Genomic DNA, 14,596 nt, shown 5'->3' on the forward strand with positions numbered 1-14,596 from the left:
TGACAGATGGCTCACTGTCTCGGAACCGTCCTTAGAAGGACTTCCGACAGCCTGAAACACACAGGAACCGGACCTTGGACTCCATAGGGGTCCAGACATACACTTGTTCTGACACACTCACCATTGTTTGAGCTAAACACACTGACAGCAGGGGGCGCCCTCCGCCTGCGGATCCAAGTTAAAAACCAGATTTACTTCAGTTCAGTAACACAAAAACAGACACGCCTCCAGCCCCTCTGCGGGTCCAGATTCTGGTCCAGACGGACGGAGCAGGGGCAGCAGAACTTTGGTGCTTCATCATGAGGTGAGTTTCAGCTTGTTCTGTCCTAGTTAGTCAGGTGATTATTGATCAACTGATCACTTATTGATCAGAAATGAACAGAAAACACGTCTGATTTGGGTCCACAGAATCTGGACTTTCAGTGCGAGTCTGAGTGAGAAGATTTCAGTTCCGACCCATAGAGATGATGGGACGATTGAAACCGATCAGAGAACAGAACAGGCATTTCTGAGGGTTAAAACCTGCTGATTCCCATTCTGACCGATGAGAAGTCATGTCCAGGACCGGACTCAGGATCATGTGGGTCCTGGGCTTCAGCAGTGCTGTTTGTGTTGCCTGACCCACAAATTTTTCTTTTACACATACAAATAGACTTTTTACACCAACCAGACAACCTTGTACATCCCTATCAGAACCACATGGTAGACACACACATATTCAGCACTTTCTACTCACACCTTGGACAGCACCAGTGTGCGTCCATGTGAGTAAGGTTATTCTGCAGGTTCTTCAGCAGGTACTTCAACAGGCTCTGTTTGCAGTAGAGAACCTGATATCTACCAGAACTTTAGAATTTTGGTTCTGTATAGAAAGCATGTGATGGGTCAATTCGCCTGACCTTGAGATTTTCAGACCAGACTTACATCTCATATATCTCTACAATCCAGACCTGCCTTAGATCAGCATAATAACCAGGTCGGCACCGAACACTATGAGTCTGCATGGGAATATTACTGCTATTATGGTCATCTAAAATATGAATGAAACACAGAGACTGGACTCTCATCTTTCCGCATTGGGTTCAGTAGCTCCATCAGCTCAGGCTGTTCCGTCCTGGACTAAACATCTGATGATTGGATCCAATTTGACTCTCAGAGCCTGAACAAGGTTTCAAGTTCCTTCAGATCAAGTCCTTCCTGATGAGTTCTGATCCGTTTCTCTGTGATGGGTTTTAATCCAACTCACTCTATCAGGTTCTATTCTAACTGTAATCAAGTTCTCTATGTTCAGTTCTGATTCTGTCCATTAGTTTTGCTTCTGATCTGCACAACCCTGATTGGATTTTCTCTGATTGGTTCTGATCCAGTTCTTTTCAAGTTGTTCTGATACAGTCTTCTCTGGTTCTGATCCGGTTTTCTCTCTGCCTCAGGATTTTCATCCTGTCCTTGCTGGTCCAATTCAGATGTGGTACCGAGCTTCTCTCGGAGATGTACGGCAGCCTGAAGTCTCCAAACTTCCCAGAGCCGTATCCCAGAGACACGGAGCTGAACTGGAACATCAGCGTTCCTGACGGTTTCCGGATCAGCCTGTTCTTCAGCCACTTTGACCTAGAACCTTCCTACCTGTGCGAGTATGACTTTGTCAAGGTAAGCCAGGAACACCTGGGACTGGGTCAGGGACTGTCAGAAAGCCCTGGAGAACCTTTTTAACAGATTCCAGGAAAGTTTGGATCACACACAGGAGAACAGTAAAAACCAAGGACCAGATCAGGAGGTATGATCAGGACTGTACCTCTGTAACCAGAGCTGAGTCCATCTTGGAGGAATTCTGGTTAGATTTGATACAATATTCAGAAGGTTCTGAGCTGAAAACAAAACCAAACCTTCATCATCAGAACCTTTGATCCTAGCTTCTGCTGTTCACACACTCATTTATATATTTTCTTATTTCTATTCAGGCTTCCTGTCCTGATCAGTCAGGTGGGTCTGGTTGCCTGTCAGTGTCTAACTCAGATTTGCAACAACAAGCATCCATAACATTCAAATAGCTGCTAATTCAACCAGGAACAAAGGTTCTATCCTGAATTCTGTTCTAACCTCCTAAAATTGTCCAGAACTGACCCAGACCCAGAACAGAAAGTTAAACTCATGATCTGCTTGAGAGCATCTAAACGTCCTGTGGTTAATTGATTATTAAGAGATCTTAACCGCGTCATGCAGGACATTGATCGATCAAACAACCGATCATTTCATCTGTCCATCCATCTGTCCTCCACATAGGTCCCAAGAGGAAACCGTCCTAGAGACATGGATGTTTGTAAGACAAACCATGTTCTTTTTGGACCGAACACCCAAAAGAGGAAGCTCATTTCAGCTGCTTGCATCCAGGATCTGTTTCTTTAAGTCATAATCAGGTTCTCATGGATCATGAACCTCAATCATGACATTTGAAAACTGAGAAGGAGCCGTAAGTCCAGAGCTTCTCCTTTCAGCTCAGCTCCATCTTCAAACCAAGCTAGGGTCCATTTATCCATCTCCTGCTCCACCATAACTAAGGAACTCCAGGTCAACAAACTTCTCCATTGAAAGCAGAAACTGAAGCTTAATTTGGAGGGAGAAGTCCATCTTTCTCCGGTTTGAAACCAGCCTCAGTGTAACCAGGAGCTGGCTTTTCTCAATCTGTTACTTCTGGGCCCTGATTGGTTCCCGTGGATGAAACCAGGTCTGAACTTTTTGCTCTGATTAAAGATGTTTCTGTAGAACCAACATCACGAGGAACATTTGAGGAACATGTGGACAGCAGATTGTAGGACAAGCTGTCCTCTTCAAAGATCCAATAAAGAGCTAAGAGTACATTGTGCTTCTGAGAGATCCTGCTGGTATTAAAGAGTCTGAAGATCGAGTTTATTCTGGTCTATACTGGTGTCAGAATGTTTTCACTGTCAGAGACCTGCTGCTCTGAGTCCGAGGTTCTCAGTGTTTGTCGGTGTAGATGTTGGGTTTATCAGAGGGTGTGTGTGTCGGTGTGTATCGGTGCCCTGTGGTCCATCGACCCTCCCAGTCTCTGGGTCAGATAAACAGCAGCTGAATGTAAACAGAGCTGTGGATCTGTTTTCTCTCCTCAGTTTGGACTGAACCCTCATGGACCCTGATCTCTGGTAGGTTAATGGTTCCAGTTTGACCCATTCGTCTTTGAAAGGAGCTGGTCTGACAGAAGAAGAAGCCACCAGCTTTGTGGTGTCTTTGACAAACCTGAAGGCTGATGCTGATGTTAGACTTTGTTCTGATAATCAGATAATTTCAAGTCAGAACCTTTACTGACCCATCTCCTGTGTTCCACTGATGTGGTCTGGTTCCTATTACCCAGAAGTCTGATTTGTCAGTCTGACGGTGATTCTCTGACCTGTTGTGTTGGTGTGCAGGTGAAGGCAGACGGAGAGGTTCTGGCTGTGTTCTGTGGGAAGGAGGAGACGGATACAGAGGAGGTACCGACCCAGCAGGTTATCACCTCCCCCAGAAACTCTCTCAGCGTCCAGTTTGTGTCGGACTTCTCCAACGAGGAGCGATTCTCCGGCTTCATGGCTCACTACAGCGCCGTGGGTGAGGAACACCAAGCTGCTGCTTGGACAGAACAGCTGAGCTGCTGGTTCTGAAGTTACCTTCCTGACTCTTTATCAGCTGAGTCAACATGTCTGAGATTAATGTCTGACTCAGCCCGCATAAAAAACTCACAGAACCCTTCAATTTTAAGGTTTTTACCACATGCAGCATCATCTGGAAGATGATGATAAACCCAGGCCTGTTTGGATCTCCATATCTCAGTCATAGCTTCCAGCAGAAACATTCAAAGTTCAAGCGGCTCACAGAAGGTTGGACTTTACCTGACTCACTTATCATTCTGATTCCTAATACAGGTTTTATACAATCCCAGTTTAAGATTGCCTAATTTTTCTGATTTTCCCACAAAATGTGATGATGTCACTCCATATTCTGACCCTGTGAGATGTTCAGAAACGTTTTGATTGAAACTACTTACATGCCCCCAGTTTCATCTCCACATGTACGTTTAGACTCCAGAACGTAGGTATTTCTGTCTACTTTCACCACGTGTCTCCTGTTGCTGTCGGACTTACAGTTTTCTAACAAATCAGCTCAGAGAGCAGGAAGCACTCATCCAGGCTCTGATTCACTCCCATTATATTTCAGCTCAGTATTGAAGGCTCTCTTGAACCTGTCAGACCTTCTGCATTAAACACTGAAGAGACATGAACATTTCTCTTTCAGCCAGCAGAAGGTTCTGATGCTCAGCAGCTTTTTCTTTTGGTAATATTATCTTATTATGCCCGTTTATTATTGACCTTAAACAGGGGCGACTGTGGCGATGGTGGCAGGGGTTCATCTTGTAACCAGTGGGTTGCCGGCTTCAAGCCCCCGCTATGTCTGTCTCAGTCGATGTGTCCTTGGCCAAGACACTTCACCCTACTCGCTCTCTGATAGTGGGCAGAAGGCTTGGCGGCACCGATTGTATGGCAGCCTCACTTCTGTCAGTCTGCAATGTAGCTCACCACAGCTTCCTGAATGGACTCAGAGTTTCAACTGAATCCAATTTTGCTGGTAAACGTTGAAACTCACCGATAATGAGCTGCAAACAACATTATGGTGTTGTAGCCCCACAATAGTTAGAGATAAAGCCACCTTGTGGTAAAAAACACTAATACACCCACCCTTCCCTCACTGAGTCAGAGGAGCAACAAACCAACCTCCTTCCACCTAGCTGATACACATCAGTCTGAAACCTGAACTTTCTTCTTCTGCCTCTGCAGATGTGGACGAGTGCAGTCAGCGCAGCGATGAGGATCAGCTCTGCGATCATTTCTGCCACAACTTCATTGGGGGATACTACTGCTCCTGTCGCTATGGTTACCAGCTGCACACAGACAACCACACTTGCAGAGGTGAGTTTGCTGGCGTCCCCTGAAGGCTCACCTGGAGCCTTCTTTAATTTCAGGCACAGGAACACCTGTTTACTTTCTTCTTCAGTCTTAAACCCACTGACTCTGATGGGTGACTGAAAATATGAGCTCCATGAGTAACAGAACCAGATCTGAACTGCTGATGTTCTGCCAAGTTTTATCCACCAACAACATGAAATGAAGCTCACACTTAGCTCAGGGGCCAATTAGAGCCCACAGAGATAGGAGAATCAGCTTTTTAATCAGTTTGTGAGTCATCTTCAGATCTTCATCTCTGGTGTTAACTTTCAGGAACGAAAGCACCATCTTACTCAGAAACTCTCTGAAGATCCAAACTGTGAGGACATCAGTGGGTTCTGGTTGTGTAGACCAGCGTTTTGCCTGAAATCTCTCCAGCTGCAGAATTTCCAACATAATGATCTTAAATGTGGAATTTCTATTGAGCAGATTCAACTCCAACTGACTTCACTCAGATGATTGTCTGCTGTCAAAAAGTCAGAAGTCCAACAGAACCATAAAAAAAACTGCTTACATAGGCCCTCTTCACTAAAACAGCCCCGGTTCTGGTGTAATGATGATGGAACAGAACATAATATGGGTGGAGAGAATTCCAATTTTATTCTCAGGGCTAAAGTGTCTCCAAAGTGTTTTCAAGCTTTCCACATTTTATCCCGTTACAACCAAAAACTTCAAGGTGTTTTATTGGGCTTGTGGAAGGAAAATGATTCATGGTCCAACTTTGTTTGCAAATAAAAATCTGAAAAGTGTAACAGTTGTATTCAGATCTAAGTCAGAACCTTGTAGAACGTTTTTTTTACTGCGGTTACAGCTGCAAGTCTATTTGGGGATGTCTCTACCAGCTTTGCACATCTAGGGGTTGACATGTTTAACCATTTTTCTTTCCAGCTTAGTCAGATTGGATCTAGAACAACTGTAAACATCAGTCTTCAAGATGTGCGACAGATTCTCAGTTGGATTTAACTCAGACTTTGACTGAGCCATTCAGGTTTTCTTCCAGTATTATGCTGGATTTAGCTCCATCCATCTCCTCATCAGACCAGTTTTCCTGTCCCTGCTGAAGGAAAACCTAACCCAGCTTTAAACTGAAGCAAAACTTTCTCCCTGACCTGTCAGTTGTGTTCCTTGGTTCTTCATGATGCTGTTGGTTCTCTCATGTTTCCTAACATACCTCTGAGGCATTGTGAGAGCAGCTGAATTTATAATTATGTAAACTATGCACACGATGTGGTCTCTATTTACAAATTTGGTGACGTCTGAAGTCATTTGGTTGCACTGGACTGAATCCATGGGTATCAGAGTAAAGGGGAGATGAATAAAAATGCCCTCCACACTTTTCAGAGTTTTAGTTGTAAATAAAAGGCAGAGGTTTGCTTCCACTTCACAATCATGCTCTAATCTGAAGTTTGTGGCTGGACCATGGCGAGACGTGGACACATTTAGGGGAGCAAGGACGCTTACAGTGGTATGGAAACCCATTCTGGAGCAGCTTCCAGAGGGTTTAAGAGCTGCAGACTTTCAACACATGAAACAGTGATCAACTTTTTCATCACTGTTTCATGTGTTGAAAGTTGGATAGACCATAAATATTCAGCTGCCTGAAGCTTTCAGAGGAGCTCATTTCACTCACACAGAAACATCAGGCCCCTCAGGGGGCCTCTGGGGCCCGGGCTTGTTTGTAACCCTGGCCTCAGTGTGACTGATAACAGCTGCTGATTGGTGGAAATGTTTCCATCTGGAGGAGGATACACAGTTTATCAGGCACTGTGTGTGTGTGTGTGTGTCTCCAGTGGAGTGCAACAGTGCTGTCTTCAAGGAACGCTCTGGAATTCTGAGCAGCATTAATTTTCCGTCTCCATATCCGAAGAGCTCCGACTGCTCGTACCGCGTTGAGGTGGAGGAGGGATTCAGGCTCCGCCTCCAGTTTGATCCCCGCTTTGATGTGGAGGACCACCCGGACATCACCTGCCCCTACGACCATGTTAAGGTGGGATCTTCACACTCCTGTCCAATCACACACACATTCAGGTGCCTACTCATTGGTTCTGTGTGTCAGATCCAAGCAGGAAACAAAGAGTTTGGACCGTTCTGTGGAGATCGGTCTCCAGGGTTCATCCAGACAGACAGCAACGTCGTCTCCATCCAATTCCACAGCGATGATTCTGGAGAAAACCTCGGCTGGAGGCTGAGCTACACCACTAAAGGTGAGGAGAACATGGAGAAGGAGGAGAGGGTATGAAGTCTTAAGGAGAACATCAGCAAATACACGGGAGGCTGGGCTAGGTGTAGCTACAGGTGTGCAGGTAAACAGGTAGACAAATGTGCAGCTGAGAAAAGACTAATGAGTCTTTTATTTTGAAATAACAGGAAGTCAGTGTCCAGTCCCTAAGGCTCCGTCCAATGCTGTGATGGTCCCCATCCAATCAGAGTACTCCTTCAAGGATCACGTGGTGTTCAGCTGTCAGCCAGGGTTCCTCCTGATCCAGGTGAAGTTTTTTTCCTGCTCTCAATCTGATCCAGGTGTGCTCATCTCTGTCTGTTTCTGGGAACTAAAACTGGAACCAGTAGCTGAGCTGGAAACAGTCAGGGAGGTTCTTACTGGGCTACAGAGGTTAGAACAGAAGACATTGGAAGGTTCTGTGTCAGCTCAGATTCCAGCAGTCTGATTGACTCTTGATTTCCTGTGGTTTTGTTCAACCCATTAGGACCCAGAATCACACACTTGTGCAACGTTAAAATTAGAATTTGATCTAACTTTATTTACTTCAGTTCAAAACTGAAACTCAAATATTTATTCCACACAGAGCGATATTGTTCAGGTGCTTGTTAATGTTTGCTTCGATGGCTCTGGCTTACAGCTGATGAAACCCAGAATTCTCTTAAAATCTGAATGTTACATCAGGCAAATAAAATGGATTTTTAATGGAAAAATTATATCTTATGTAATGTTGTGGCCCAGATAATCATGGGAAAGGCCAAGCTGTACCCCTGATCCATGTTGTTACATGTGTTTGCAGGACGGTGGGATGTCAGATCATCTCCAGCTGGAATGTCAGGCCGATGGCTTGTGGAGCGGCCGTCCTCCTCGTTGTCACAGTAAGACTCGGATCTGAGCTCAGAGCTGCTGAATGACATGTTTCCTGTTCAAACGGAAACTTCACTCAGCAGATCTCCAGTTCCCTGTCCTCCAGTTGTTGCTTCTCTTGTTTAAGTCAGATTTATTCCTTCAAAATAATTAAATTAAATCACGTCGTTCACTGTGAAGCTGCCTTGTCTCCAACATTTTATGGACCAAACTCCAGGTTCTAACAGTATCTCTATGCGATTTGTTTCACATGCAGACAACACCAAGGGCTGCTGTTGTTCAGAAAAAAATTATATTTCATTTTAATACTTAATTAGCAGAATAAGACAAAGGGGCAGATGTTGGTTCACTGGAAAACAGTTCTTTTTCTGAAGGCAAAACAACTGCAGACTAGAAAATAATCAATCCAGAGGAGCATTTCATCTCTACAGAACAGGTTTGGTGAAGTCTCCTGCATGAGGAGCCATGGAGAAAAATATATCAGGACGATGATAACAGAAGCTTAGGACAGAATCAGAGATGAACAACTGAAGGCTGAGGAAGCGATGGAGCAGGTGAGGAGGGTTTTAAGATAGAATACACATCTGTGATTCCTGTTTTTCAGCTTTTCATTAAGCAAGTCAGCTTAATGAAAAGCTGAGAAGAGCCAATCAGGTGTACCATACAGTACCCTGTACGGAGACCGGAGGGTGTGTTCCAACTACAGGGGGATCACACTCCTCAGCCTTCCTGGTAAGGCCTACGCCTGGGTATTGGAGAGGAGAGTCCGATCGATAGTCGAACCCCAGCTTCAGGAGGAGCAGTATGGTTTTGGTCCCGGCCGTGGAACACTGGACCAGCTCTATACCCTCTACAGGGTGCTCGAGGGTTCATGGGAGTTTGCCCAACCGGTCCACATGTGTTTTGTGGACCTGGAGAAGGCATTCGACTGTGTCCCTCGTGATGCCCTGTGGGGGGTGCTCCAGGAGTATGGAATCGGGGGCTCTTTATTAGGGGCCATCCGGTCCCTGTACGAGCGGAGCAGGAGTTTGGTCCGCATTGCCGGCACTAAGTCGGACCTGTTCCCAGTGCATGTTGGACTCCGGCAGGGCTGCCCTTTGTCACCGGTCCTGTTCATAACTTTTATGGACAGGATTTCTAGATGCAGCCAAGGGCCGGAGGGGGTCTGGTTTGGGGACCAAAGGATTTCATCTCTTCTTTTTGCAGATGACGTGGTCCTGCTGGCCCCCTCTAGCCAAGACCTACAGCATGCGCTGTGGCGGTTCGCAGCCGAGTGTGAAGCGGCTGGGATGAAGATCAGCTCCTCCAAGTCCGAGGCCATGGTTCTCGACCGGAAAAGGGTGGCTTGTCCTCTTCAGGTTGGAGGGGAGTTCCTGCCTCAAGTGGAGGAGTTAAAGTATCTCGGGGTCTTGTTCACGAGTGAAGGAAGAATGGAGCAGGAGATCGACAGACGGATCGGTGCGGCTGCCACAGTAATGGGGGCGCTGTGCCGGTCCATTGTGGTGAAGAGAGAGCTGAGCCGAAAAGCGAAGGGGTACACCCTGGACAGGTCGCCAGTCCGTCGCAGGGAATAGATTCAGTAAACCTGTTTTTTAAGCCCTGAAGTGAAATTTCTAGACTAAGCCATTAACTTTAGACAATTTTATTGAGATAACTTTAACTGAAAGATGTTAATGAGGGAAGGTAATTCCAGTGGGATAATTCAGATAAAAAGTTGCAGATCTTCCTTCATCAGCTGGGATGTTGATGGAGAAACAACTGAAAAATAGACAACACAGAAACTGAGACAGATGACGGAGAAGTAACAGGAAGTGTTTAATGTGTCTGTGGGATGTGGAATGATGGATAAGACCAAATAAAATGAAGCTGATTAGATAAAAAGTGTTTAATGAAATCCTCATTTGGTCGGAGAGGACCCATCAGGAGTCTGACTGGCTCCTAACTCTTTCTGTTTCTACAAACTCACTGTGATTAAACTTCTGCAGGTAAGGTACTGACTGCTGATAAAAAACCCTACAGAACCCCACTTTAAAAACCTGAACTGTGGCTTTCACATCTGTATTACATTCACCACTGGGCTGCTGTTACCTGAAAGCTGATTGGTTGCTGAATCACATCTGTTGCAGTGGTGGATTGTGGGATTCCTAAGAAGGTTGATGGGGCTATTGTGATGTTTCGTAACCATGACAACAGCACGCTGTTAGGAGCGACAGTGCGTTACGTCTGCATGGAGGACAGGATCCAGCTGAGCAACAGTAAGGCAGCTGGTGATATCATCAGAGTTAATAAAATACTGATTCAGATTATAGGTTAATGAGGGAATATTGTTCATGAAGTCGTATTTTACTCAGTGCTTTAATTTGTCAAACTGTTCTCCTAAACAAACCAAAGACCTTATATACTGACGACCTAAAGCCATCATTCAGTTTCAGTCTGTTTCTGTTTCTGCTGTAGGTTCATTCAAGTGTGGTCCCACAGGTGAGTGGGTTGATGCTGAAGGAGGAACAGAGGTACCCGTCTGTTTGCCAGGTACAGGTCCTGCACTTGTCTGTCTACTTTTTATCCATTTTTGTCTGTCTGCCTGTTCACTTGTTCCTGTACCTGTCTGTGTTTATAACCTGTCTTTCTGCCTATTATTATGTTTGTCTGTCTTTTTACCCGCTTGTCTCTCGGTTTTTCTGTCCCTCTGCCTGTTTACTAGCTTAACTGTCTTTCTACTTGTTTACCTGCCTATCTATCTGCTTACCTGTCAGTCTGACTGTTTACCTGTCTATCTGCCCTGTCACCTGTCTGCCTTCCTGTTTACCTGTATAGTTGCTAATCTGTTTTTTATCTAATTGTTTCTTTAAGTGTTTGCCTCTTTTCCTGCATGTCTATCCCATTACCCATCTGTCTGCCTGTCCCTCTGCCCTTTAATTTGTCTGTGTACTTACCTGTTTATCTGCCTGTATGTCAAACAAACCTGTTTGTCAGTTCATTTGTCTCTCTGTTTGTTTAGCTGCACAGTTAACTGTCCGTCTCCTTTCTTTCTCCCCTCCAGGCTGCGGCCTGCCTTCCCGTTCCCTCCCTTCTCAGGTAAAGCGGATTGTGGGTGGTCGGAGTGCTGAGCCTGGTCTTTTCCCCTGGCAGATTCTGCTCAGCGTGGAGGATCTGTCCCGGGTCCCTGAGGACCGCTGGTTTGGCTCTGGGGCTTTGCTGTCTGAGTCCTGGATCCTGACTGCCGCCCACGTCCTGCGGTCTCAGAGGAGGGACACAAGTGTTGTCCCGGTGGTTCCGGATCATGTTAAGGTTGAAGGAGCAGGAATGGGATCTTTTTTTTCTGAAACATGAAGTGTTTTCTGCTTTCATGGCTCAGTCAGGACTTTCTGTCCTTCAGGTGTTCCTTGGCCTCCACAGCATCAGAGACAAACACTCATCCACCAGCCGTTCTGTGGACCAGATCTTCCTTCATCCGGACTTTCAGCCCAACAACTACAACAATGATATCGCCCTGCTAAGGCTGAGTGAGCGGGTGGAGTTTAACCGAATGGTTCTTCCCATCTGTCTGCCACCAGCTCACAGTCAGGTGAGGAGGGGACTCAAGGTTTCAGGTGTTCTAAGGAAAGGACCACTGAAAACACTTAGAGGTCATTACTGAGAGACACCATGAGAAAACAAGAAGGGCACACTATGAGGCAGCAGGACTCTGAGGGACACTGTTAAACATTGAGGGAAAGTGAAACACTGAGGGACAAAAGGGAGAAAGGCACACTTGGAGACACCGAAGGATATTGTGTCTTTTTAAGTGAGATAGCTGCTGCTTCTGCCTGATTGATAATGTGAGGTGTTCCTTATCTCTAACTTCTGTCTCTGCCAGGACCATCCTTCATTCCTGCTCCCCCACTCTCTGGGTATAGTTGCTGGTTGGGGGATCTCCAATGCTTCCTCTACCCCATCCCCGTCCCCGCTGACATCTGACCTCTTGCAGTATGTCAAGCTGCCGGTGGTCCCTCTGGATGAATGTCGGGCCAGCTACACTTTGCGCTCCGTCAGCTACAACATCACTGACAACATGTTTTGTGCCGGCTTCTTCCAGGGCGGACGGGACACATGCCTGGGGGACAGTGGGGGGGCATTCGTGATGGAAGTGAAGAGGAGGTGGGCTGTGTTCGGCCTGGTGTCCTGGGGTGGTCCTGAGGACTGTGGGAGTCAGAGGGTGTATGGCGTCTACACCCGGGTGGATAAATATGTGAACTGGATTCAGAGCCATGTTCAAGCTGCCCCCTGGTGGTGAACCAGAGACACTGTGTCTCTCTCCAGACACCTGCTGCTCAGCAACAATTACCTGTGGACAGGTGTTCTCACAGTTTATCACCATGTCAAAGGCCCCACCATCCTCCTGAACCTCAAGCCAAACACATTCAGACCAATAAGTTCTGCTTATTCATCATCTGTAGCTTGATCAACTGCAGAATGCTGGTGAATCTTTGGGTTGGTCAGAAATTTTAATGGATCCTGATAAATCCTGACATTATCTGGGGAGGCGGTCCATATTGCAGACTCACGACTCTGTGGTTATTCACTCAGTTTGTTATAGACCTCACATGAAGGAATGTGAGGTCTTTAATCTGCATCATACCTGCAGCCAAGAGAGCTGCTAATTTCTTTTCCACCTCTTTCAACAGCAGCTCATTGTTTTTTTGTTTTTCAAGAACATGGATCCAGGTAAATCCTACTGTTTACCTGGATCCTGGATGTTTAACTGGAAGTTCATACTGTATGACTGGTTTTTAATGCTGTCAAATTCAACTGCAACCATGTGAGGCATCTAATCTGCCTCAAATCAACAGCCATCTGAGCTGCTATTTAATTCTTATGAATATTGATTTTTTTCCTCCTTTAGCAGCTGCAGACAATTTTTCAGTCATTTTCAGGGAACCTGGGGAATCCTGCTAGCCTTGGGAGCCCATAATGTAAACAGGTGACTGTGTGTGTTTTCCCTCGGCTAGCTACAGGTGAGGGTATGTAAAGTACTATGTAAATATTACTTCAATGGGAAACTAATTCCAAAGGAATCATCCGCCGGATTCCGAGGAAAAATGTAGTTGTTTTACCTTTTATTGGAAAAACCTTCCTCCTGAATCTCCAAACCGGGGATGCTCAGACCTTTGCAGATAGAATCGTCAAGATCACAAACTTCACACAGGGTCACTTTAACTGACCAAGCAAAGAGCCATTACCAACATCCTCATAAAACTATTATAAAAATCCTTAATAATGATTACCTGAAGTCCACAGACATGAGCAGAAAGGATCCAGATTGATACTAAACAGAAGAATTACACTATTGAAAACCCATGAACACTCAATAAAGGACATGAAACAAGGAAGTTCCTGCCTCTCTTTATCTTTTAGGAGATACAGTGTTCTCCTACTGTTTCCTGTATATGTTGAATGAGGGAGACAGGTCAGGACAGCTGTGAGAGTGAGACGGACTAAGCAGGATCCAGATGAAACCTCAGAAACAGAAATAAAACCCCCTGTTGATCAGAAAGGCTGATCAGGCTTTAACACAAACATCTAGTTTCATTCGGACAATTTTTAATAATCACATGCTTTATTAACGACACTCCTGAATATGCATCATTTATATTGTGCACTGTTTTGTTACTTAATAAAACCTGTTTGAATCCACAGTAAATGTGTTTTAAGTCTGCAGGAAAACAAATGCACCGCACTGTTTAATTTAGTAACAAAGAGTTTTTCATTACTTCCAACTATTAAAAGCATATTAACTATCACCTGATTTAGCGCTGCACTTTAAGAGCTGATTTGCACATAACTTAGAACCATTTGGACACAAAACATTTGAATTATTTATCAAATATTTATTGAGTATTTCAATACCTGGCTTGTAGCCCCGCACAGATGATCCTTGTTAAAACGTTTGGTAGCTGCCTGTGAGGAGAATAGAGTTGTTGGGGTTAGAAATATAATTTAGTAAAGGCAAAATGGAAACTGTGTTTAGATACTCATCTGAAGGAGGTGAAGCCTGTTCCTCTGCTCTCATGGTAGATACAGAAACAAATCACAAGCATAATCTCTGACTCTGGACCCAGTGCATGATTGCCTGTGTAGTATGTCTACAAGTACAACATGTTTTCCTCAGACACTGAATCTGGAGGTGAAAATAAATCAGTAGAACAAACATCTGAATTGCATTCATTACCTATTCAGTCAAGGAAGATAGTTTCTTCTGGAACAGTGCCTTTTCAATATTTTATCATCTGCTGGAGCACAGTGAAGCAGTGAGTCAAACAACAGCCTTGTTCTTTGACTCATCTCAGTGTTGACCAAGATTTAGCAAGTTCCTTCAGCTTCTTGCTGTCTTCAGTGAAGCTACTGTGGTACCATCACCTGGAAAAAAAGTTTTTTCTTCAAAAATAATTACATTTTTAGACTAATTCATCACGCGGTTCATAAAAAACTCAGAAGTGAAGAACGTTTGGGAAGATTGGGGGATGGAGCCTGTGACTATCCA

At 45.1% G+C, this 14,596-nt stretch overlaps 1 protein-coding gene across 2 annotated transcripts; it reads left to right on the forward strand.

Moving 5' to 3' along the window:
* The first annotated feature begins 166 nt into the window (after positions 1 to 166).
* On the forward strand, positions 167 to 14,263 carry masp1 (MBL associated serine protease 1). 2 transcript variants are annotated; one of them, XM_047391738.1, is made up of 14 exons: positions 169 to 304; positions 409 to 580; positions 1,431 to 1,647; positions 3,423 to 3,600; positions 4,824 to 4,955; positions 6,782 to 6,978; positions 7,048 to 7,195; positions 7,359 to 7,477; positions 8,009 to 8,087; positions 10,203 to 10,331; positions 10,531 to 10,605; positions 11,117 to 11,364; positions 11,453 to 11,641; positions 11,933 to 14,263. In XM_047391738.1, the coding sequence occupies exons 2-14, from the start codon at positions 555 to 557 to the stop codon at positions 12,347 to 12,349; spliced, it is 2,154 nt and encodes a 717-aa protein (XP_047247694.1). In that variant the 5' UTR covers positions 169 to 304; positions 409 to 554; the 3' UTR covers positions 12,350 to 14,263. The 2 variants fall into 2 exon arrangements, with proteins under 2 accessions (XP_047247695.1, XP_047247694.1); XM_047391739.1 differs by lacking the exon at positions 409 to 580 and having other exon boundaries at positions 167 to 304.
* Positions 14,264 to 14,596: the final 333 nt, after the last annotated feature.

Source organism: Girardinichthys multiradiatus, chromosome 18 (genome assembly GCF_021462225.1).
Source record: "Girardinichthys multiradiatus isolate DD_20200921_A chromosome 18, DD_fGirMul_XY1, whole genome shotgun sequence".
NCBI lineage: Eukaryota > Metazoa > Chordata > Actinopteri > Cyprinodontiformes > Goodeidae > Girardinichthys > Girardinichthys multiradiatus.